The 25,175-nt window shown below is 43.1% G+C and overlaps 2 protein-coding genes and 1 long non-coding RNA gene across 3 annotated transcripts; 1 reads left to right on the top strand and 2 right to left on the bottom strand.

The window, feature by feature from the left end:
* Positions 1-961: 961 nt before the first annotated feature.
* On the top strand, positions 962-3,027 carry LOC136436602 (uncharacterized). Its single transcript, XR_010756058.1, has 3 exons — positions 962-1,119; positions 1,731-1,884; positions 2,095-3,027. It is a non-coding gene; the product is annotated as an uncharacterized lncRNA (long non-coding RNA).
* An 11,001-nt stretch (positions 3,028-14,028) lies between these two features.
* LOC136444041 (uncharacterized) lies at positions 14,029-16,071 on the bottom strand. The gene has a single exon (XM_066441527.1). It carries the CDS (start codon positions 16,069-16,071, stop codon positions 14,029-14,031), a length of 2,043 nt encoding a protein of 680 aa, XP_066297624.1.
* Positions 16,072-17,899: 1,828 nt separating this feature from the next.
* On the bottom strand, positions 17,900-19,942 carry LOC136443971 (uncharacterized). Its single transcript, XM_066441396.1, has one exon. It carries the CDS (start codon positions 19,940-19,942, stop codon positions 17,900-17,902), a length of 2,043 nt encoding a protein of 680 aa, XP_066297493.1.
* Between the last annotated feature and the right edge of the window lie 5,233 nt (positions 19,943-25,175).

Raw genomic sequence — 25,175 nt, 5'->3', positions numbered from 1 at the left:
TCTTAAGAAGATTAAATGTATTCATCATGATCACGTGTTTATGCCTAAAGATAAGTGCACAATGACCCGCGTAATGTAATTCGGAGATTAGTCACTGTACTGGTTGGTTCATGTATTGTTCGGCAGGTTTGTAGATGTCGCAGCCATTCACAAGCGCCATCTAGCTGAATACGACTGGAACGCAGCTATGGTCTCAGTCACAGATTATGTTTTCGAGTGCGTCTGTCTGTCTGTCTGTCTGTCTGTCTGTTTGTTTGTTTGAGGACAGCATAACTCTAGACATCGTTAAAGGATCTTTATGATATTTGATGTATTGGTTAGGGTTGGCAAAAGGAAGAAATGATTAAATCGTGGGTCTCCTGGTGGCTTTTTATGGTACTGCAGCGGAACTTCCAGTTTTGATAAGCTATGGTCACGATTTGGTAATGGTAGATAGCTTTTGTGGTCGGGAAGAAGTGACAAAAGATTGGACAAACGAAGTGACAAACGTTCATTCGTTTCGTTCTATAAGGGAGAGACACTATTTTAGTCAAACTCGATAGCTCACTGGAATCAAACTGATTCAGAACTAAAACAAAAGTATTCACATTTACAATTAAGCTTGTTAGAAATTTGCGAACTCCCATAAAAAAGTCTCTATCATAAAGAACATATCTTGTTTATCTAGAAGAAATAAATGATTTACCAGTCACTTTTTTTAGAATGTTGTCCGTACAGGTTTGGGAAAATGATCTGTTTTTATTTGACACGTAGCCATTCGATATCTGTTGAATCACTTTTCTGTTGCCACCAAAAACACGGAACCTATACATGTAGCTAGCGGAGGGAAGCATGGGGCCAGTTCCTGGTCTATAGGCACTTATGAAGGTAGGCAAAAACACGTTAAACATTACAGAGTACCTGCCTGGTTCCCTTTGACCCGGAGGTATGGCGAACCGTATCGACTAAGGTTGTCCAACAAGTCTGACTGCGTACGTCACTTCTTGTCTAAGTCTATGGTATGGTGAACTGACCCGAATCGGAGGAGGGGTCAAAGATGTTTTGAGTGTACATGTTTGTGGTCTCAGCTTATCGTAACCTGGATCAGAGAATACACGTTTGCCCTGAGTCTGATCCATGGTAGGTGGTAAATCGTTTTTTCATGTTGCACGGTCAACAAAATGCATGATTTCTAGATCTAGCAGCAATGGATTTAAGCGCCATGTTGGTCTTTGTGGCAATTAAAGATGATTTCTGGGAGTGGTTCTAGTTTTGGGTGGTGTCTAATAAGGAATTTGCTATAGAGTATTCGGAATGTTTGTTTATTTTGTAGAAACACCAGATTTACTCAAATGGTCAATGCTTTTACAAGAAACAATACTGCATAATGGAAGACACCATGTATTCTTGAAATATCTTTTAAAAACTAGGCTTGTGGTAACTTGGGCAAATCTTCGGTAACTTAACCGTGAATTGACAACAACGTGGACGTAACATTTCGCACAAGTGCCATAGGAGTTTTTTCTCTTACTATCGTCTCACAGGTCTCACATATGTTGCTTATGCTTGTCGCAGATCTTAGTGTCCCATGTCATATATGAAAAAAAAACACGTTTGATACATTTTGACTCTCAAATTAATGTTATCACTTTTAGATAAATCATTGTTGCCCCATATGTTTTACAAGATACTGCTGCATTGTTGATCAAGGTAAATGTATAGAAATCTTGAACTATTTTTTTAAATCTTAGATGACCTTGAATGTGTGCAGCCGTGGGGTCATGGTCGCCATTTTGTTCATCATCATGGTTGCGTCATGGTTGGGGCGAGCTGATGACAACAACAATGATAAACAGCTCTATCACACGAACTGGAAAGAATCAGCCAGTGACTCACGAATAGACGGTATTTTCTATTTTGCGGTCCTCTTTTTTCATATTTTTGTCCATTTTTCTTAATAATAATGATCTCAAACTTCATTGAAACTGACGTAATAACTGAAAAAAATATATATAACACATATTACAACAAAATGCTACAGCACAATCTATAAAATCGAACCGAACAAGCACTTGGACAAAATGGAATAAAACATCTGAACCTTTTCTTTCACAGCGCTTGTGGGCATGTTGCAGAAAATATCAGCAATTTATGAGAAAACACCGAAACCGGATTTTCCTGAAGACGGAGACCCGTTTGGAGCTTACCAACCACAAGTAGCAACAGAAACTGGAGAAGATAAATCTGGGGAGAAACCGCGCGGGCCGGAAACAAAGATAGAAACGGTTGTGAGACAAAGAAGGAGGTTATATTGATGCGGATGTAGCGTATGTCGCATGGTGGCGTTGTGAGGCTTTCATGTTATAGATTTAGTGGTAGCATAGCTTTACATCTACAACTCTTTTGTGAAGGATGGCTTTAGTGATATCATGTACACGATAGATTTAGCGGTATCATAGCCTTATATTTTATTGTTCAACTGTTTTACAACGGTAGTAATAGCATAGATCCATTTCTTAACTGTTTTGTTTCTCCCTATGTTTAGCGCTGTTGCAGTGCAGGTTATGATATTTCACCTTGGTCATTGATGTGGTAGTATAACCATTACATTTACTCCATGTGGGCAATAACATTCAAATAATTACATTATGTATGTATCTAAGGGAGAGACACATCACCGTCTACATTGACAGTCAACTTGTGTCTCATAGATAAAAGACAACAATGAAAGTTCTGTGACATAGTTTTCTGTCCTGTGGGTCTTCTCAAAAAGCGTAAACAGATAAAGGCAAGGTTTTAAATACTCAAGAATTACATGTGGAGCAATAAAGGAAACTGTTATAAGATGAAATCGAGCTTTATTTATTCATATCAATATGTAAAGGTTTACCAATCGCGTGAAAGACTCCATTTAAATGCAAAGAATAAAATCAGTATCTATGGAAACAAAAACCCTAAAGATGTGCGTATAGTAGAGTGCCATCAGTCTGTATTGACCCTAAAGTTTATCGTCACTAACAAAATAAAGCTTCCATAAAACCTTTAAAACGTTTTCTTTTACACACTGTCTTTGCACGTCGCCAATTAAAATCTTTTTTAAACAAATACTAGAGTCCTACCATTCTACTTCCAGTAACAGATTGTCTTGTAAGCCTGGGGGGGGGGGGGTATCTTACTGGCAGAGTGATCGGAATTCCCAGGCGTTACGATTTGTAGTAAGTAATGAATGGCATTATACGGACTCCTGTATCATTCCCATGTGGGAGGATGGTGGCAACGTTTACTGTTACTGTGCCATAAATGTCCTACACACTTAAGGTTTACCTCGTAACAACGCGAGGCCATGTAGACGATTTCATTAGTCATGTTCGGTCATATTATGGTTGTTTTTATTGCCGTCTGGCTTATCAAACGTAGTAAACAACATTCAAGACCCATAAAGATGGAGATTATGGTGAGATATGGGCGCAATCACGGCTAAACTAACGCGATAGTTTTACACAGATTGTGCTAAGGCTAGGTAATAATGTCACTGACGTCACTTTTCAACTCGTCGCCATCTTCATGGCTTCCTTGCTCCTTGATGTGACACGAAAACGAAAACGATTATTTCATACAGTTTACGAATCAACAAAACCCGTGTAATACTATATGTAGGTGCATGCTATCGATATGAAAATATGTTGTTAAACATGTGAAGGAACAACATGAGCTACAAATTCGTTAAAGGCTTGGATGTAACACGCGAAGCCAAAACATAATTTGGCAATCTTCATACATTTCCAGTCAATTGTTCACCAAGTTTGATGCTTTCCATAAGTTCCAACTTTCTTACATTATGGGTCTTGAATATTGTTTACTACGTCAGAAATGTAATAACGTTAGAAAACATCCGTACACATACATAGTTACACAACTTAGCAGGTCTTAAAGTTATTTTCTAAGATGACTCTATTGCCTTCACCAGGGGGTCTGCTAGACATAACAAGATACTTACCGTTCTCTGCGAATCGCCCTAGCCTGGGTACCATCCTCCGTAGTTACTACTGACTCTATAGAGAACTCCGAGAGCAAGCGGTAACTGCGGAGGATGGTACCCAGGCTACAGTCGCCCTTGCCAGCGTAATCACCCATTCCTACCGACAGCCATAGCCTGCAGGCAACACGGCGTACCTAAGTCTCCTGAAAACTTTATAACATTACCATCTCCCCCGGGATATCAGATACCGCAGCCACACGTGTAATTACAGACCCAGACCTTTATTAATTCCCGAGATCGCCCGATATTCGTTCCCGAATTGTGGGCCCGTTTCAGTTCACCGGATGCGAGATGAACATGTAACGAATGACATGTGGGCGCACGGTGTACGCTTTCACGCCGCGCCGGGGAGGTCGACCGGCCCAGCGCTTGGAAGCCGAGACTTGAAAGAAGAGACTGACGGCCGGCTGTCGTACCGATGGCAGCGGTAAGAACCATATAGATGAGACGATGAGGAGAGGGGGGCATGAGGTGTGCTGCTAATGGACGCTCGGGCGACATGGGACGTCTGTGGGAAGAATTCCGAGGCTTAAAATAGAATGATAAACCACACCCCATCTTCTATGCTTTCTTTGTAGTTAGTAATATAAGCAATTTGTTGTTGTTGATCTTTATCGTAGTGGATTAAAACTTTTCTCCGACAGTCTGTTTGTTAGAATCGAGTCTATCGATCAATGCACGTGTTTTATTCCATAGGTTAAAAAAAAGACGTTTCTACATTAATTCCAAATTTTAGATATCTTTGAGCTAGACTATATAGTTTCGAAATGACATAACTTTGAGAAATAAACAGAATTGTATAGTTTTAGGCACAACGTATGTGTCTACATAATTCATGCAAATTTTGCAATAATCATAAAAAGGGGCTAATCATATTTAGCGATTTTTTCTTACAGGTGGCACAATTCTAAGCTTATGAAGTACGGATGTATAAAGATAACAGAGAACAGTACCTAACATTGAACGATATAGAACGCTGATCAAATATGTATAACGTTACACCCTTAGGCGCCAACGGTGATTAACTGTCAGCATTAATACAGGCATGGGAATGAGATGATTAAGGATTGGGAAATCCCAGCGTTATTTACAATATAAACATTGTCTACCTAGATGTCTAACATTCATCAACGTAATTTGAAGTAGGATAATATCTTTAAAAGTGTTGTTCGAACCATTCGAATATTTCTTTTTGATGTTTTCAATTATTTAAGGAGGACATTGCTTCTTACTTGGAGCGTGCGAAATTGCACGTACCAACACCCTCCCCAACCACCTGGAGAACTGGCCCAGGATGTACTGGCATCCTTCATAACGAGAACGACAACCGAAACGGTTCGAAAGAGGAAAAATATTACATTCGTCAGACGCCCGTGGGTCTAGAGATTTCACCTCACCTTTAACTTATCTAGATGTGAGACAGACTTCACAATAAAGACGGACGGAAAATAGAGTAGCTCGTTTATTCCCGGGAAGTAAGATACGGTCTGCCAATGAATAACATTACAACACTCGCTCTCATTCCGCATTCAGAATGCATGGTTAGCTACGCAAGGTGCGGACGCTAAGTGCTGCCCCCACAACACCTACACTCGGAACCAAAGGTTACACTCTGTCTTCTGACGTTGGACGAAATGGCTTAGAAGTACTGGCAACAACTTTCAATGATGTCCGTGCAGATATCAACATAAGTTATCCTTACACTTCAACAGTATGCTGGTACTCAAACGTTGTAGCCTCTAGATCTAACGTTGGACATAATGACTTAGGAGAACTGGCAGTAACTTTCAATGATGTCTGTGCGATACCAACATATCCTAATGTTGTCTTCTAACGTTGGACATAATGGCTTAAGAGCACTGGCAACAACTTTCAATGTTGTCTGTGCAGATATCAACATATCCTTATGCTTCAACAGTATGATTGGACCAAAAGGTTGCACTTTGTCTTCTAAGGTCTTACACAATGATTTATGAGCACTGGAAAATAATCTCCAAGCAGGTCTTTCAGTGGCAAGGCAGTATCGAAAGGGCCAACCTGTATCTATAAGGTCACCGTTTTGGATACTGGTTGGCCCTTTTGATAATACCTTGCCACCGATAGATCTGCTTGGAGATTAACTGGTAACAACTGCCAATGATGTCTGTGCAGATATCCACATATTCTTATGCTTCAACAGCATGCTCGGACCCAAAGTTTTCACTCTTGTCTTCTGACATCCAACATACTGGCTTAGGGGCACTGGCAAATAATCTCCAAGCAGGTCTATCTGTGGCAAGGCAGTATCGAAAGGGCCAACCAGTATCCATAAGGTCACCGTTTTGGATACTGGATGGCCCTTTTCGATAATACTAGTAACTTGCCACCGATAGATCTGCTTGGAGATTAACTGGTAACAACTGCCAATGATGTCTGTGCAGATATCCACATATTCTTACGCTTCAACAGCATGCTCGGACCCAAAGTTTGCACTTTTGTGTTCTGACGTCCAACATAATGGCTTAGGGGCACTGGCAAATAATCACCAAGCAGGTCTAGTAGTGGCAAGGCAGTTTCAAAATGGCCAAGCAGTATCCGAAAGGCCACCTTTTTGGATACTGGTTGGCCCTTTTTTATAATTTCTTGCCAATGATAGATATAGATCTGCTTGGAGATTAACTGGTAACGACTGCCAATGATGTCCTTGCAGATATCAACATATTATTATGCTTCAACAGCATGCTCGGACCCAAAGTTTGCACTCTTGTCTTCTGACGTCCAACATAATGGCTTAGGGGCACTGGCAAATAATCTCCAAGCAGGTCTATCTGTGGCAAGGCAGTATCAAAAGGGCCAACCAGTATCCAAAAGGTCACCATTTCTGATACTAGATGGCCATTTTGATAATACCTTGCCACCGATAGATCTGCTTGGAGATTAACTGGTAACAACTTTCAATGTTGTCCCTGCAGATATCAACATAATTATCCGTATGCTTCAACGGTATGCTTGAACCCAATGAACCCAAAGTTTGCACTCTGTCTTCTAACGTCTGACATAATGGCTCATGAGCACTATACTGGCAACAATTCTTTAACGTTCTCCATGCAGATATCAACATATCTTTATACTTCAACAGTATGATTGGACCAAAATGTTGCATGCACTGTGTCTTCTAAGGTCTTACACAATAAATTATGAGCACTGGAAAATAATCTCCAAGCAGGTTTATCAGTGGCAAGGCAGTTTCAAAATGGCCGAGCAGTATCCATAAGGTCACCATTTTGGATACTGGTCGGCCCATTTGATGATACCTTGCAAGCGATAGATCTTCATGGAGATTAACTGGTAACAACTTTCAATGTTGTCCCTGCAGATATCTACATATTCTTACACTCGAACAGTATGCTCGGACCAAAAGGTTGTACTCTGTCTTGTAACGTCATACATAATGGATTAGGAGCACTGGCAATAACTTTCAATGATGTCCGTGCAGATATTCAAATATCCTTACACTTCAATAGTCCACAGAAATGCAAACCTTACCAACGTGCCATTCTCTAGAACGTTGACAAAAGTCTATCATAGATTTCTTCATAGATTTTTCACTTTGAATAATCCACATATTCTTACACTGCAATAGTCCAGAAAAACGCTAACGTTACCAACGTGCGATTTTCTAGAATATTATCATAAGTCATGAACATCTTTTGTGGTGTTCTTCATAGTCATAGATTTTTCACTTTGAATAAGCTGATACCCCGAGAAAAAGCCTTCTCAATGACTACCAGAATAGATGTGGAGTCATTTCGGGAATGCTATATAAGACTTATGAGATACCGATTGTTGTAAAGCTGTCTTCAGGGTCAGGCGACATGCTCTGCAAATCATATTGATCCAATCAAAGATGGGAATCAATTACATGTATAGTATAACACAACCGCTCAGTACTGTTGCTCATAAAAGAACCAATAAGCAACTCATTCAAGTGAACAGGAGTCGCTCAGACGGTACATATATAATTTCACGCCATTCAATATTTTATGTAGTTTCAAGATATACTGCCCGAGTCTTTATTTGTAACATTCGAGAACTTATAATAATGAATAAGAAGTGTATAATGCCTTGGCGTGCTGATTATATTTCAAGAAGTTTCTAGCTATCTGAAAATGAGTCTTTTTTATATTTCAGGTTTAAAACCTCTGTCATCTGTCTGAAGCCTCTCTGAGCTGCAAACAGTCTACATTTTACATACAAATTTAAACTTTTGGGATTTTCCTATCCAAAAGGCTATTTTATTACCACATACAGTTCACAGAACAAACGGCTCTCACGAAACCGCAGCTAATCGATGAAGAGATACTATCGATCCGGAGTCTTAAGCACCATAAAAACAAAAGAAGAGCGCGTCAATTCTCCGGAATGATATTGAAAAATCCATGATTATTTGTACAACCATTAAGAGGCTAGACTGCAAGGTGCCTAGGTAAGTAGCCAAGGCTATCGAAAAGAGATAAACCCTCTCTATTTGGCAGTACGGACAAGGCTGTCCGAACATTCTCCGTTATTTTCATCAGTCAATGGAGATGGTTATGTGCTTCGGGATTAGCTTTGTAAATGTCGCCGTATACATTACAGCGTATCGGTTATATACGTCTCAGGTAGGCTTAAAGAGTCGTTTGTAGAAGACTTTTGATGTGTTCAATATCCGTTCTCCGGCGACATGTGTCTTCTTAGATAAAGCCAAGGTGTATTAGGGTATGGTGGTGTTGAAACTTCGATATCATTGTTGAGGGTATGTCAATAGAAAGAAACTACAACTGCAGAACTTAATGAATATAAACACGTCTCAGAAAGCTACAGAGGCAGAGACGAGTATCATTAAACATGGAAATGATGATTTGAACGTACAAGGGTCTTGGCATATCATAACAATAAAAACATAAGTAATGACAAGGGTGGAAAGTAATGGAACATAAAACGACAGATCTGAACAAAATTTACATTGAACCAGATTCGAGGAATGTATTCAGCTGTGTAAACACGAAGCTCGTATTTTTTTGGTCACCAAGGCATGAAGACGTCGTCTGGAGTCGTATTTGGTTCGTTTGTGTTTGGCCTTGATAAAAGGTCATCAATTGAGGCGATGCCGAAAAATAACGAGAAAGATCGATTTACTATATCGCAGTTTCATGTGTCTTTGTTCCAAGCCGGCACTTTCTCCGCCTGATTCTAATCCATACAAAACATTGGAGATCTTCGGGAAAACGAGACTATTTAATGCACGTCTGAAGAACCACATCTACATGTAAGGGACCTTCCGACTGATAGAAGAATTTTGCAGTACCTTTAAACATTCGTCAGCAAATGTCTTCTCTTTTTATATTGATTGTAAGAATGATGGTAGCACATCGCTAGCAGTTGAAGCTCAAATACAATGAGCAAAAGGACCGGACGTCGACAACACTGAAGATTGACAAAACATAACAATGAATCCGGGTCCGAACGATGGAAAAGATAAGAAATATAAGCCACTACGATGCCGAATCTCTCCGATCCCATCACTACAGTAAATGGCATGTCTACTTTGTGGACCATCAGATACTGGCCGGTGAAATATTCTTCAGATCATCGTTTCACCTCTGGGGGATGTTTTCTACGGCAGTCAATAAACTCCAGCTCAGTTTTGAATCTAGGCGATCAAGGTTATGGCTCACTGTCAACTATAGAACGACATCCATGAGACAAAATATGTCGACGAAGCTGAAAGGTTTGGAACAGCGACGAAAGCCCTATAATGTCGTCTATTACGTGAGCCGCGGTGCCGTAACGACCACATTGTTGGAGCAGACAGTCATTACAGAGGATGAGGAAAATTGCCACAACAGCAATGTCGTCGGGTTAAGGCAGCCGGCTGTGCAAGCTTTAACGAACCCAATTGCATTCATACTTAGTCCACATGGCTTTAGATATGACGAAGTATACGAATTACGGTCGTGCTCTTTCCAGCTCTGCTTTGAAAAGTTAAACGACCCCAAAGACGACCCTATTGAAAACTTAAGCCACTGCCAGCGGTATGGATGACAAATGCAAGCAACGGTAATTTCATAAAGATGTTTTGAATGTCTGTTGCAGTGAGGTTTGGAAATTGAAGAAACTTGTTTGAAATAGCTTTGTTTCTAGATACACACAAAAACATGCTATTTGCTGTCGATACTGAAGATTAGCCAGCCCAACTATTGCATGTAATACATTTCATTAAGAATCATACGCATGGTTCACACCATCAGGCCCGCATGCCTCGTGTATTTATTTCTTCCACCTTGTCCCGAAATGAACTTTCTTAGTTTGCTTGAAAACATGATTTATTTTCCAAGAAGGTCAGGTCAACAAATCCACTGAGTCAGTAAATGTTCTACTGGAAAATGTAAAACCTCGAGGCGCCGATGCTTCTTTTATTCCCTACACACCAACAATGCCCACACATCAGCCTAGTACACACTTATCTACATGTACCAGCGAGTACATCGGGTCAGCTAAGATATCTTTCAAAGCATTGCTTCAATAGCTTTTCTTGCGCTCAGCATGCATATTACATTGATACACATAGCAGGATCCATTATGCACAAACGACTTACTAGGTTGAATCTACTCCGTAAAGCCTCGGTTACACATAGCCAAAGATGGCCTCCCGACCTTCCCCCAGCCATGGTTGGGAGTAGTTCGGGAGCTTGGTCGGCTGTAGTCGGTTGGTGGTCGGCGCGGTTGGCTAGCTGGTGTGGACGGGTGATCTGGAATTGGTTAGTTGGTGGTTGTGACTAGGTCAGTAGTGGACAGAGTGTGTTTGGGAGTCAAATTTGATACTTAATAAATAAAAGCTGGCCAGACGGACTCTTAAACTAAAACTGTTCCCGACCTACCGCCAACCTTGATTGGCTAGTGGTCGGGAGCCATGTTCGGCTATGTGTAACCTGGGCTTAAAAGATGCCATCAGCAAAAAGTAATCAGCTACATGTACGGGAGTACCTGCTACATCAAAGACATGTTTGATCATCAATGTTATATCTACCGCATTATCGGATGCTGGGAACAGCAATATAGACAGATATAGTGTCGTAATAATATTTCATGGCTGCAATGCTATTAAACAAAGACTCTACGTTCCTAACCTGATGTTATCACTGTGTATGATATACATGACCCACATACGGATATAGAAACAACAGCATATTATCTTATTGATACATATACATCATCTGAACAATGGTAGATTAGTAGTCGTTTCAAGTAGATACATGTCCAATGGTCATTTCAGTTCACAGGCTTCAGTCATTGGTCATATGACGGAAAGATGTAACTATCTACGACTCTAGAATATCCGCCGTTAAAGTGTATTTGACAGAATGACTAATGTACTCTCCACGGGCGACCAAAGTCCGGAGGATAAGAGCAAACTTTTGCCGGGCAATATTGACCACAAGCGTCATTGGGTGAAGTGTGATTTATATACAGGCCAAAAGGGGAAAATCGGTGCATACTATCTGCCCAATCTATAGCTAGAATTTATTCAAAATTAATCACTTGACGTTTGGCCACTAAAGCTTTGCATAGTTTTGATGAAACATGGATGAATTTTGGCTTTGGTTACACGGCCTTTCTACCAGGGACTGCGACCGCGTTTGCTTTGCTGACTTTTAAATCATGCTTTTCATCATATTCCATAACCAAGCGTTGCACAAATGCAATTTTGGTCTCTGTACGCTCGCTCAGAGATCACCGTCTAGTGGAGATGCGGCCATACGCTGTAAATATTATTGAGCCCTGGACAAAATTTAGTGTGCGCGTGACGGTCTGACATCTGCCACGTGATTCACGATAACCCCAGCTTTCATCTCCTGCCTTGATGCTTGAGTTGACGGATTGCCACGAGCAAAGATTTCTATCGGACGCTGTAGATTTATAGGCCGCCATCTGTAAACCATGCCGGCCGCAGGCCCAGTAATGTACTGGTTAGCTACCGTGCTTCCGGATCCCAGTTTTGAATTCTCCATCCTCCATATGTATGGCACTGTTTGGGGTTGTAGTAATCTCTGAGGAACTCTGTAGGGTGATAGTTACTTGTCTTTAAGACTTATTGAGTAAATCGAATAATCTATCTCACTTCTACAAATGGGCACTTTACGTCGTTGTAACGGACAACATTTTCTGGTCTACGCGTCCACAAGTAGTGCAGCTCAAAGCCTGGTGACTGCTGTAGTCTTCAAAGCTGATCCCAATGCACATTTTCTGGCACGTTTACGTGTAAGTACTACGTTATCGCAGCCTTGGTAGCTGTGCATTCACAGAAGCTTCATCTCGCGAGATGAGCACTTGAGCCTACCACGGAGAAAAGGAAAATTGCATAGGTTTGGTTTCATGTAATGCTGATCGACCCAATCCCTGCTATCAAAGTGAAAATTACTACTAATGTGCCCATAAAGTATTGACCACTAAAGCCCAGGTGTTATAATTCGTCAGCAAACATACGACATTTGAATATAGAACATTTGGGAACCGTGAATTTACACGCCATTAGATGCTGTGTATCCTCGGAGCTTGCCTGTGTAGCATTTACAAGATCCAGTTTTCAAAACCGGTTGAGTACTTGATGCAAGAAGCAGTTGAGTGCAAAGAAATAGGGGGCTAGTCAAAGGAAATTTGCTGCAGCAATCATATGAAATTGCTCACACTGAGTGTGGTTATAGTATAGGAAATGTCACCAGTTGAGCGCTAAGGCTCCGACTGCCCAATTTAGGCATTTATCTGCCCAATTTAGGTATTTTTTTGCGGGAATGTTTATCCTTGCACGGTGTTTGGTACGCCTGTGGCAGGCAAACTTTGTGTTCTACAGCCGTATATTCCTCAATAATTGCCGAAATCTCTAGGAATAAAATGATGTGCGCAACGCAACGGCTACTCAATAATGATACATCAGTCTGGTGGGTTTCAACGAATTGTCTATGACACCAAAATCCTATATCATCACATTTTAACAACTAACGACACGGGAACTACTGGCATGGTCAGCTTAAATACCATCGTTTGCCGTGTGTGGCATCCGAAAATGGTACTCCACAAAGTGCAAAACACTGTGGGTTACGTAGTTACTCATTGACCAATGACAGGGCTTCATATTTCAGGCGGCAATCATCCGTACTGTTCTGGTGAACTGACAGCGGTATTGAATGCGATTACAAGTTATACCTTATCGGTTCTGTACTAATTAAAGTAATCCATCAATCCTACACACATTCATCTTCAGGCTGCACAGTATTCATACGATAACAAGTGAGAAAGTGTCATCATTGGTAGTTCTGGGAAAATGACAGCGGAGACTGGTATTCGACCGGTTTCGACTTTATTGTCTTTTTCAAGAATGACAGAGATTGGACCACTCCTCCTTTTATACCTTTTCTGTGCCTCCCTAGTGCAGGGCGCTCTAACTTGAGCTTAAGATATTGACCAATCAGCGTTAAGGGTCTCATATTGCCCTGGATATAGGCTAGGTTGCCCTGATCTGAAGGTCTAGTTCACTATGCACTAGCTAGGCTACATTGCTCTGTGTGCCCTCCAGGTCGTTTAGCCCTGACCTCAGTTGACCTATGATATGACTTCATCTATTGTTCTAGAACAATTGTACATGTCATGAGGGTCTTACTATACATTGGTGGAGGAGGCACATTACAATTATGACGTCATGGTGGACGTTTACAATGGTATGCGTGTTTACAAAGTCTAGGAGAGTGGTCCGTACAAGCAGAGTGAAGCTAAATACATGAACAGGAAGTCTGCGGCTAGGTGGCTTAAATACAGAGAATCAAGTACAAAATACAATCAAATTACAAACAAAGCATGAATGTAACAGACTACCGAACTTTCTAAGTTAGTGCTCGGATCCATAGGATACTAGTAACCAGCAAATGCGAAGCGTAAATCAACTACAAGTCAAAGTGTTAGCGCCGGTTACGACGAGAACTATACTTCTTGTCCCCTCATACCCTGGTTATTTCCAGTGATTCCAGGTTGAGTCCTTCTGGGTGAAGTGTTCGGAGCTGATGTATCCAGTAGGATTCTCTGCTGAGTCGTCGTTGTCGTGTGAGGTCTTCGGTCCTGCCGTATGCCAGCTTCTCGAGTCCGACGACCTCCATGTCCGCGACGGTGTGGCTCGGTTGGTTGAAGTGGGCTGCGATGGGTGTATCCTTGTCCGTCTTGATGGAAGATCGGTGCCCGTTCATCCTGTTGGCCAATGTTTGTCCTGTTTCGCCGACGTATTGTATGCCGCATTTCTTGCACTGTATCATGTATATGATATTCCTGGTGCGGCATGTGATGTGGGCCCTGATGGTGTAGCGTCTCGAAGTGCGATGGCTTTGGAAATCCTTGCTCTTCCTGACGTATGTGCAGGTGAGGCACTTTCTTCCGCACGGGTATGATCCCGGAGGGATGTTTTTCGTGATGAAATTCTTGTTCTCCCTCGGGATCTGGGCCCTCACCAGTGTATCCCTCAGATTTTTGTTGCGGCGGTAGGCGATGAGTGGTGGATCTTGGAAGAGTTCTCGTGTTCTGGGTGATAGTTGTAGAATGTTCCAGTACTTTCTGAGAATGTTGTTGATGGGTGGTAGATGTGGGTTGTAGGTGGTGACTAGGACTGGTCTGTCTTGCGAGGCAACCTTTTTCTTCTTGGCTCCTAGGAGTTCCTCTCTTGGGCGGTCTTGGGCGCGTTGTGCAGCTTGATCCAGGAGGGCGTCTTCATAGCCTCGATTCTGGAAATGTTCTTTTAGCTGCTGTGCTCGTTCCCTGTATTTGGGTTCGTCTGAGCAGATTCTACGAACGCGTAAGAATTGTCCAAAAGGTATACCCCGTTTGCAGTGGGTGGGGTGGGAAGAGTTCCTTAGAAGATATTGGTGCTTATCTGTGGGTTTTGTGTAGAGATCCGTGGTGAAAGCTCCCTCCGAAACGCTGATGGTGACGTCCAGGAAGTTGATAGATGTAGTGGAGGTTTCTACCGTGAACTTGATGGTTGGATGTGCTGTGTTGAGGTCTTTTATGAATGACTTGAAGTCTTCTTCCGAGTGTGTCCAGATGGCGAAAACATCGTCTATGTACCTCCACCAGACTAGTGGTTTGAGGTTCCTCTTGTAGACGTGTTGTTCCTCGAATTTTCCCATGAAGATGTTTGCGTATGAAGGCGCCACTCTCGTTCCCATAGCCGTTCCTTGGACTTGGATGTAGTGTCCTCCGTTGAACTCGAAGTTGTTGAGGTTCAGGATCCTGTCCAGTAGGTCGCAGATGGCTTCGGTGGGAACGTCTGAAGGGTTCTTTTGGAGCGCTTCGCGAGACGCTTGTATACCTTCTTCTGTTGGGATGTTAGTGTAGAGGGATGACACGTCCAGGGTGACCAGTTTGGCGGTTGGCGAAATCTTCCCGAGTTTGTTGAGTTTTTGTAAGAAGTCTGTAGTGTCCTTGATGTAAGATGGTAGTCTTTGCACCAAAGGGCGGAGGTGGTGGTCAGCAAATTCAGAGATCCTTTCTGTTGCACAGTCATTGGCTGAGATGATTGGTCTGCCCGGGTTACCTTCCTTGTGGATCTTAGGGAGAAGGTAGAAGACAGGCGTTCTTGGGTGTACGGGCGCAAGATAGTTGAACTCGTCTTCGCTGATAGTTCCTTCGTTGAGAAGTTTAAAGAGAGTTGTTCTTACCAGCGCGGCGTGTTCCTCCGTGGGGCAGGAGTCGATGTGCTTGTAGTGATCTTTGTTGGAGAGTTGACGTAGTGCTTCTTGGATGTAGTCTTCTCTTTTCATGATCACTACCGCGGAGCCCTTGTCTGCGGGTTTGATGATGATGTCAGTTCTTCGGCTGAGTTCCGCAAGGGCTTCGCGTTCTGCACTGCAGATGTTGGTCTTGAACAGTCTTGGTGAAGGTTCCTTGTGTTCTAGGATTTCCTTTTCGACTGCCATGATGAAGGTGTCTAGCGCCGGATCTCTGTGGGTGGGGGGAGTCCACTTGCTTTTGACCTTGAATTTTTGGGTCTCCATTTTGTCGTGGTCAGCAAATAGTTCCCGCAATCGAAGTCTTCTGAAGAAGGCGTGGAGGTCTGTGATGAGTTGTTGTCGGTTGAGATCAGTGGGTGAGGGGGAGAAGTTGAGTCCTTTAGAAAGTGCAAGTATGTCAGTGTCGGTGAGTGGTATGTCCGAGAGGTTTACCACTGTTTTCCTTGCTGCTTCGAGGAGTTTGCGGCGGCGTATCTTCCGTATCCTGTCTTTCCTCCTCTTGCGTTTTTCTTGGATGGCCTTTTGGCGATTAAATCGCCGAGGGCGAGCACGAGCCTTCTTATGGAGCCCCCTCGTGGGTTCCTTCTTGCGTTGGCCTGCTTGCGTACCTTTTCTGGTGCATTCTGGCGTTTGTCCTTCTTTGCCGATGGGGCGCTTTTGTTGCTTTCGTCGCCTTTGTCGGTGAGGCGCTGCCGTGGCTGCTCCTTGTTGTCGGACCCCTCCTGTGGAGGGGTACTTCCGTTTTTTGGACGCTTCTTGCTGGGGCCGTTGACGGCGATGTCACGATCTCGCTGGAACTTTTTCTCCTTGGTCTTGAGGAGGGCGGCTTCCTTTCTCTTCTTGAACGTTTCCACGTTCTTTTCAAGGGTTTCCCGTTCTTCTTGAGGAAGTTCCTCTGTCTTCCGATTGAGGCCCGCGATTGTGTTGTCCAGGACATCTTCTGCTGATCCGTAGAAGTCGATGATCAGACCCATCAGGGTGCGCGATGTTTCCTTGAGGGTCTCGTCCCAGCGGCGATCGAACTCTGGGTTCGTCTTACCCAACATGGGTTTCTTCTCGATCACCAGGCCTTTGGGGATCAGGTGCTCATCCAAGTACTTCTGTAGCGTCTCTCGGTGGAGTTGGTAACGGAGGCTCTTGTCGGTGGCCTTGATCAGGTCCTTTTGTAGAGCGGTGGTGTTCTTCGGGGGAAGGGGGTCTTGGCGTGCAGCGTAGATAAGTACCTTCCGTGCTGGTTCCTGTTCTGGAACGGATGTCTCAGATCCGTTCCGTTGTCTTTTCTTCTCATTCTTCTTCTCTGCTTGTCTCTCTTCGTCACGTATTCTTGACGTCGAAGTCTCGTGGCTGGATCGCTTGGCTTCTGCCGTGGATACAGCATCCTCCCAAATTGTAAGGGTAGACATCATTGGTAGTTCTGGGAAAATGACAGCGGAGACTGGTATTCGACCGGTTTCGACTTTATTGTCTTTTTCAAGAATGACAGAGATTGGACCACTCCTCCTTTTATACCTTTTCTGTGCCTCCCTAGTGCAGGGCGCTCTAACTTGAGCTTAAGATATTGACCAATCAGCGTTAAGGGTCTCATATTGCCCTGGATATAGGCTAGGTTGCCCTGATCTGAAGGTCTAGTTCACTATGCACTAGCTAGGCTACATTGCTCTGTGTGCCCTCCAGGTCGTTTAGCCCTGACCTCAGTTGACCTATGATATGACTTCATCTATTGTTCTAGAACAATTGTACATGTCATGAGGGTCTTACTATACATTGGTGGAGGAGGCACATTACAATTATGACGTCATGGTGGACGTTTACAATGGTATGCGTGTTTACAAAGTCTAGGAGAGTGGTCCGTACAAGCAGAGTGAAGCTAAATACATGAACAGGAAGTCTGCGGCTAGGTGGCTTAAATACAGAGAATCAAGTACAAAATACAATCAAATTACAAACAAAGCATGAATGTAACAGACTACCGAACTTTCTAAGTTAGTGCTCGGATCCATAGGATACTAGTAACCAGCAAATGCGAAGCGTAAATCAACTACAAGTCAAAGTGTTAGCGCCGGTTACGACGAGAACTATACTTCTTGTCCCCTCATACCCTGGTTATTTCCAGTGATTCCAGGTTGAGTCCTTCTGGGTGAAGTGTTCGGAGCTGATGTATCCAGTAGGATTCTCTGCTGAGTCGTCGTTGTCGTGTGAGGTCTTCGGTCCTGCCGTATGCCAGCTTCTCGAGTCCGACGACCTCCATGTCCGCGACGGTGTGGCTCGGTTGGTTGAAGTGGGCTGCGATGGGTGTATCCTTGTCCGTCTTGATGGAAGATCGGTGCCCGTTCATCCTGTTGGCCAATGTTTGTCCTGTTTCGCCGACGTATTGTATGCCGCATTTCTTGCACTGTATCATGTATATGATATTCCTGGTGCGGCATGTGATGTGGGCCCTGATGGTGTAGCGTCTCGAAGTGCGATGGCTTTGGAAATCCTTGCTCTTCCTGACGTATGTGCAGGTGAGGCACTTTCTTCCGCACGGGTATGATCCCGGAGGGATGTTTTTCGTGATGAAATTCTTGTTCTCCCTCGGGATCTGGGCCCTCACCAGTGTATCCCTCAGATTTTTGTTGCGGCGGTAGGCGATGAGTGGTGGATCTTGGAAGAGTTCTCGTGTTCTGGGTGATAGTTGTAGAATGTTCCAGTACTTTCTGAGAATGTTGTTGATGGGTGGTAGATGTGGGTTGTAGGTGGTGACTAGGACTGGTCTGTCTTGCGAGGCAACCTTTTTCTTCTTGGCTCCTAGGAGTTCCTCTCTTGGGCGGTCTTGGGCGCGTTGTGCAGCTTGATCCAGGAGGGCGTCTTCATAGCCTCGATTCTGGAAATGTTCTTTTAGCTGCTGTGCTCGTTCCCTGTATTTGGGTTCGTCTGAGCAGATTCTACGAACGCGTAAGAATTGTCCAAAAGGTATACCCCGTTTGCAGTGGGTGGGGTGGGAAGAGTTCCTTAGAAGATATTGGTGCTTATCTGTGGGTTTTGTGTAGAGATCCGTGGTGAAAGCTCCCTCCGAAACGCTGATGGTGACGTCCAGGAAGTTGATAGATGTAGTGGAGGTTTCTACCGTGAACTTGATGGTTGGATGTGCTGTGTTGAGGTCTTTTATGAATGACTTGAAGTCTTCTTCCGAGTGTGTCCAGATGGCGAAAACATCGTCTATGTACCTCCACCAGACTAGTGGTTTGAGGTTCCTCTTGTAGACGTGTTGTTCCTCGAATTTTCCCATGAAGATGTTTGCGTATGAAGGCGCCACTCTCGTTCCCATAGCCGTTCCTTGGACTTGGATGTAGTGTCCTCCGTTGAACTCGAAGTTGTTGAGGTTCAGGATCCTGTCCAGTAGGTCGCAGATGGCTTCGGTGGGAACGTCTGAAGGGTTCTTTTGGAGCGCTTCGCGAGACGCTTGTATACCTTCTTCTGTTGGGATGTTAGTGTAGAGGGATGACACGTCCAGGGTGACCAGTTTGGCGGTTGGCGAAATCTTCCCGAGTTTGTTGAGTTTTTGTAAGAAGTCTGTAGTGTCCTTGATGTAAGATGGTAGTCTTTGCACCAAAGGGCGGAGGTGGTGGTCAGCAAATTCAGAGATCCTTTCTGTTGCACAGTCATTGGCTGAGATGATTGGTCTGCCCGGGTTACCTTCCTTGTGGATCTTAGGGAGAAGGTAGAAGACAGGCGTTCTTGGGTGTACGGGCGCAAGATAGTTGAACTCGTCTTCGCTGATAGTTCCTTCGTTGAGAAGTTTAAAGAGAGTTGTTCTTACCAGCGCGGCGTGTTCCTCCGTGGGGCAGGAGTCGATGTGCTTGTAGTGATCTTTGTTGGAGAGTTGACGTAGTGCTTCTTGGATGTAGTCTTCTCTTTTCATGATCACTACCGCGGAGCCCTTGTCTGCGGGTTTGATGATGATGTCAGTTCTTCGGCTGAGTTCCGCAAGGGCTTCGCGTTCTGCACTGCAGATGTTGGTCTTGAACAGTCTTGGTGAAGGTTCCTTGTGTTCTAGGATTTCCTTTTCGACTGCCATGATGAAGGTGTCTAGCGCCGGATCTCTGTGGGTGGGGGGAGTCCACTTGCTTTTGACCTTGAATTTTTGGGTCTCCATTTTGTCGTGGTCAGCAAATAGTTCCCGCAATCGAAGTCTTCTGAAGAAGGCGTGGAGGTCTGTGATGAGTGTGAGAAAGTGTCATATAGGAAAAAGTGCTATGAACAATCTGAAAGGTCTCTTAAGAATCTGGTGTGTATATCTGGCCACCTTTGCTTTCCTGTCCATTTTCTTCGTACTTAGTTCACAAATGTTGACAACCAGCAACAACCTCCTCATATGAGAAATATTTTATATTGTCTTCAATACATTTGTGTCAGTCTGTGGACACGCACAACTACCACGAAGTGAGCGTTAACAAAATGCTATCCATGAGCGGCACACTGTTTATTGCCCCCATTACTTAAACATGAAGCTAGACCCTTGTCCAGTAAGCATCTTCAAGCAGTCAGGTCATAAACATTTCGTCCAAAAGATTCCAACAAGTCTAGACGTACAGATCACACGTACTCAAGGTGGCGTGTGAGATGCTCTTCTTTCGCCGTCAGTTCAATACATCTGACACCAGACAGAGACAACGCTGACCTCTCAGGTCTCCACGGACTGCTGGTTATCAGAAAGGGACCGCTTTCGGACCACCTTTCTGTTCCCCACATTAATCAATGTCAGGCCGAGAGTCAGGATTGAAGTTGAAGATTTCTAAACGCTCGCTTGGCTTTCAACTCTTTGCCAAATTTGCATAAATTTGCATAAGTAGCCCTAGAACCACAATGTCCCACCTGGACCGCAGAACAACAAACCCCAAAAATGATCAAGAGACATCAAGCTATCATTCTATGCTACAGGGCTAAATATATAAAGGGTTTTCTGTGTTCTCCTCCTAATAAGACATCGTCATTCAGATCGAGGATCTGGTGCTGAAATGTGACCACACAGTCTTTTCCCTTTGCTAATACAAGTTGTTGACAGGCAATTTCAGTTTAATCCTCTGCAAAGATTGAATCCAAGCGTCTATATTGCTCTGAGGTCCCGCTTGGCTTGTCTGACTGGACTTTGGGAATCGCGCACTAGACTGCAAGCATCTCATTCACTGCTCTTGATAGATCATTGTCGGTACTTGAAAGATCGACCTGTCACTTTCTCCATGAGCACCGTTTAAGTGCTAACAGCCAATTTCGAAGGATCATTGCCAATGACTCCACCAGAAACACTTCAAGGCAGAATGAAAGTCATCACTCTGTCTCAAGTAACGTCTACAGCTACCTCAGCCCGTTCATTGTGAGGGTGATACCTGACAGTTGCATATATTCCCGTGGGAACAACATTTATCTTTGCCATCAGACCAACCTGTCTGTAATAAGTCAACTGCAGTTGTTAGGGACAGTTCACACGAGTTATCTTCGCCACTGAAGAACGTTTTAAGATTGCACAAGTATCCTTAGCGGTTGCTTATTGTATTCGCTGGGTCTAATTTTTGCACCAGGTATCATACAGAGAATCTGAAGCTCTTAGGTAAACCTTTTGTTAAATTGTGTATTCAATTTCAGACGTTGAAACATATGCTCTAAGACTCCGTTCATATTAAGCCTATCATAGCCGGTTGAATAAAATAAAAGATTTAACAGGCTAATTTAGCCGGCTATCGTTTCCCAGTATGAACGCAATTTAACCGGTAAAATAAGGGTTTCAGCAGGTTAAATTGAAACCACCTCAGACCTTAAAACAGCAAGTGTATAGATTTCTATGGTTTGGTTCGGTTTGTTTTTGATAGGCGTTACCGTCAGCATCTATTACAGGCAATAAAATTATACGACCTACTTGGGTCAAACGGAGGTTCCTTTTCCGGCAGACACCGTACTGATGTGCTTCATTTCGGCGAGGAAATTGTTGGTTTAAACAGTCGGACCATTTCAAATTTGTCAGTTCCGTGCCGGAATCCCCTAGCAGACAGCACGGAGACCTTGGACTATGTATTTCCTTTGTTGTGGCGACGGAAGGAAAGTTTCCACAAGTTTGTTTCATCTAGTTTCCCGTCAGTTTGAACTTAACGATCCTAACCGATTCCCATGAACCCCATATAATCCTCCGTCTCCAGAGTTTGTTACCACACTGCCAAACACTTGCGTCACGGGCACAAACGTGAAAAAAACTGCTCATGTGTGAAATGAATCTACTCTTACTCCAATGACAAATGAATGGGATAGACGGATTTCGGTATTATCAAGAAGAGTTCAAATCCACGCCTTTGTCGATTACTCCTTGAGTCGGCGCCGCTTTTCAGGAATACGCTTCATCTTTTAATCGCGGTTGAAAGGATTCGACAATTGATAGTTTTTGGCACGACGAAAGTCTAGGAAAACAACCTCCTAGAGTTACTAAGTATATCATTCCTCCCTTGGGTACTGATCTGCATGATAGATGCATATTGCATCGCTTTGATAGGTGTCACCGTCTCATTTCTTTTGACATCTAAGGATGATCTTACTCCCCAGAAGTTGTCTGTGTGCTGCAAGATAGTGAAAGGTGAACAAATGATGCAGACTGTTCAGTTCATCCTCAGATACAGGTTTGACAGCCCCATTACATCTGCTGAGCTGATTGCAGTTCCCCTGGAGTACAAACAGTTAACTTTATTTCAAAGTCCTTTCATCTGTATCAAACCACAAATTGCTTTACGGCAACATTTCCCCATATCAACATTAGCTTGGGGAGATGTTACAATCTTTCTGTAAAGATCAAAGAAACCAAAGGTAATGATACCCTATCCATCATCCTCTATTGCTATATAGTCTTCCAAAAATAATGTTTCTGAAGTTGACATGCATTTCTCAATACACGTACCCTCTAGATATGTAGCCATACATCTAGTTTTATTCTTTTGAAACTCACTGACAGTTTGATGGCAAATGATAAAAAGGCCTTAAGCTAGTTTCATCAGATTCTCTACATTGTTCATTGGAGCGTTCAGGCAATTTAATGGTGTGTAGTAAAAATAAGGCCTGGGAGTATCTGTTGATGAATCGTACGTCAACTGTCACTCAACAGAACTAGGGTACCTTGAGGCACTTAGAGCGAACAGTTATCAACATGGAATGGTGAATTAAACACCAGCCTCAAAGGGGTTTAAGCAATTTCACGCACTGTCATTTGCAGAAGGAGAAAATATGGCCCCACATTTGTCTTAATTCCTCAGACGGTGAAAGTTTCTGCGGGAGATTATGGCATTTGCGCATTTACCCTAAGATGCTTACTGTTAATCTCTTAATGTTTCGATTGATGACAAGGATTTATTTAAAGCATTTATCATATTCAATCAGTGCCCTGGGGCTAATGCAGTCAACGAGCCAGACTTACGATACCTCACTGATTAAACTAAAAAGACAAAGATGTACATCAAGGGGAACGATCTCAACCCCCCACCCCGCCCACTCTCTGTACCTAATCATGATCCGTTTCGATTTTCAACAAGGGAGACCATGGCTTTGTCAATATATGCTTTATATGATGAATGAAAATGACATGTGTCCCGGAAGAATGTCACGTGCAATGTGAGGAAGTGCCTTTTCAAGAAAGATGGAGAATCGAAGATAATTTCTAGCTATATCCTTTTGCTCGTCCTTGTAAAAAGTGATGTCATCTTGGCGTCTGGAGTGCAAGCCGGAAAACAATTACGGGTTGATGAAGTGGGTGCTTAAGTGTGGGAGACGATGCCATAAATCTTTTCTGTCTTGGGTATTGGCACCCGTTTCTTACAACACATTACTTCTCAAAGTCATTACAATGACTGCTACTTTGCTGGCTTCATAATGAAATACCAGCATTCTAATTGTGTATAAATAGTTGGTGTGATAAATGTATGTGGACTTTTTTTCAGGAAAGCATTTAAACAATATAGCATATAGTGGTGCCACACTCAAGCGCAAATTTTCGGAAAAGGTGTATGTCAAAGGCAACACTGAACAAAGATATAATGCAAGACATATATCAGAAATATATACCAGGAACAGAAACGCCTGATGTACAGATGTGTGTTGTTTGGTGAAATATGACTGTACTTAAGTGCGATTACCGTTGTTTGGTGTTTTCAAGTTGATGGATGACAAAACAGCATATGCCGGTAGTTCAGTCTCATGACTAGTAGACTGAGGCTTTATGTACATTCTATATAAGACTTTCCCCATCTTTGCCATAAGTTTAATAGGCATATTGCTGAAGAATGTCACTTGCAAGAAATGCGTGCAAGAATGGTTAATTTCAATACAGCTTCCCGCCTCTTATACCCAGACGTATCAGAAGTTCTTGGTTAAGTTCGCATTGAACGTTATTCTGCATCATGTATTCCGTTGATGTCTATCGCAACTTTCCAAATATGCCAATTCAGCTATAGCAATAGTATTTGTGACTTTAAAATTACGCATGCCCAACTTCCACAGGAGACTGTCAACCACATCTAATTTTCTGCAGTAAACTATATCGGTGGGGAGCCCAAGCTAAGTAATGCATCAGTTAATTGATTGTTTTCTAAGATGTGATAAAAACACGGCGCGTACCACGATGATATTCACTTTGACGTGTATCACCAAACTTCATTTTGGTTCGTTGGTTTGCCGACACAAGAGGTCTAGCAGACATTACATGAAGAATACCACATTTCATCATCCGAACAGATCTGTCGAAAGCGGTTCAAAGCTATCTACCAGACTATCAAAGGACCACCGAGCCTTTGTTACTCGCAATCGTGTGGAACTGCGGGTAACATATGGGATGTGGAGCGGTGTTTTTCATGCCTGTAACGATATCTGTATAGAATGACAAGTCGGTACGCAGCACTTTATATAGCTAACATCCATCAATGTCACAGTCAGTAATATGACTTCTATAGTTAGTGCAAACGTGTATGATCTTGATGTAATGTCAAGGCCCTTATCTGGTGAATAGTACAGTAATTACATTTAGTACAGACGCGAGTATAAAGCCCCCCTCTCACTGGACCCGCGGCACGCTGGCGGCGTCGCTGCGTCCTATATAAACTGGATTTGTGTTACCCTTGACTTTATAATGGGAATATCAACCAAAACGTATAAGTATGACCAAAAAGACAACAAAACACACAAAGCTAAAAGGTTTTTTTTTTGTCGATGAAATTCGTTGAGTGCTTTGTCAATTCGATCGGCCACAGCGACTCCGCCAGCGTGCCGCGGATCCAGTGAGAGGGGGGCTTTAGCTTACCTACTAATTAGAAGTAACTAAACCGCATATATTTCCTTCCCAATATCTAATAAGCTAATTGTCT

This window comes from Branchiostoma lanceolatum, chromosome 1 (genome assembly GCF_035083965.1).
Source record: "Branchiostoma lanceolatum isolate klBraLanc5 chromosome 1, klBraLanc5.hap2, whole genome shotgun sequence".
NCBI lineage: Eukaryota > Metazoa > Chordata > Leptocardii > Amphioxiformes > Branchiostomatidae > Branchiostoma > Branchiostoma lanceolatum.
This window is presented reverse-complemented; position numbering and strand designations above follow the sequence as displayed.

Excerpts from the sequence above, each read along its gene's own strand:
- LOC136444041 (XM_066441527.1), bottom strand. The coding sequence starts at position 16,071 with ATGGAGACCCAAAAATTCAAGGTCAAAAGCAAGTGGACTCCCCCCACC.
- LOC136443971 (XM_066441396.1), bottom strand. The coding sequence starts at position 19,942 with ATGGAGACCCAAAAATTCAAGGTCAAAAGCAAGTGGACTCCCCCCACC.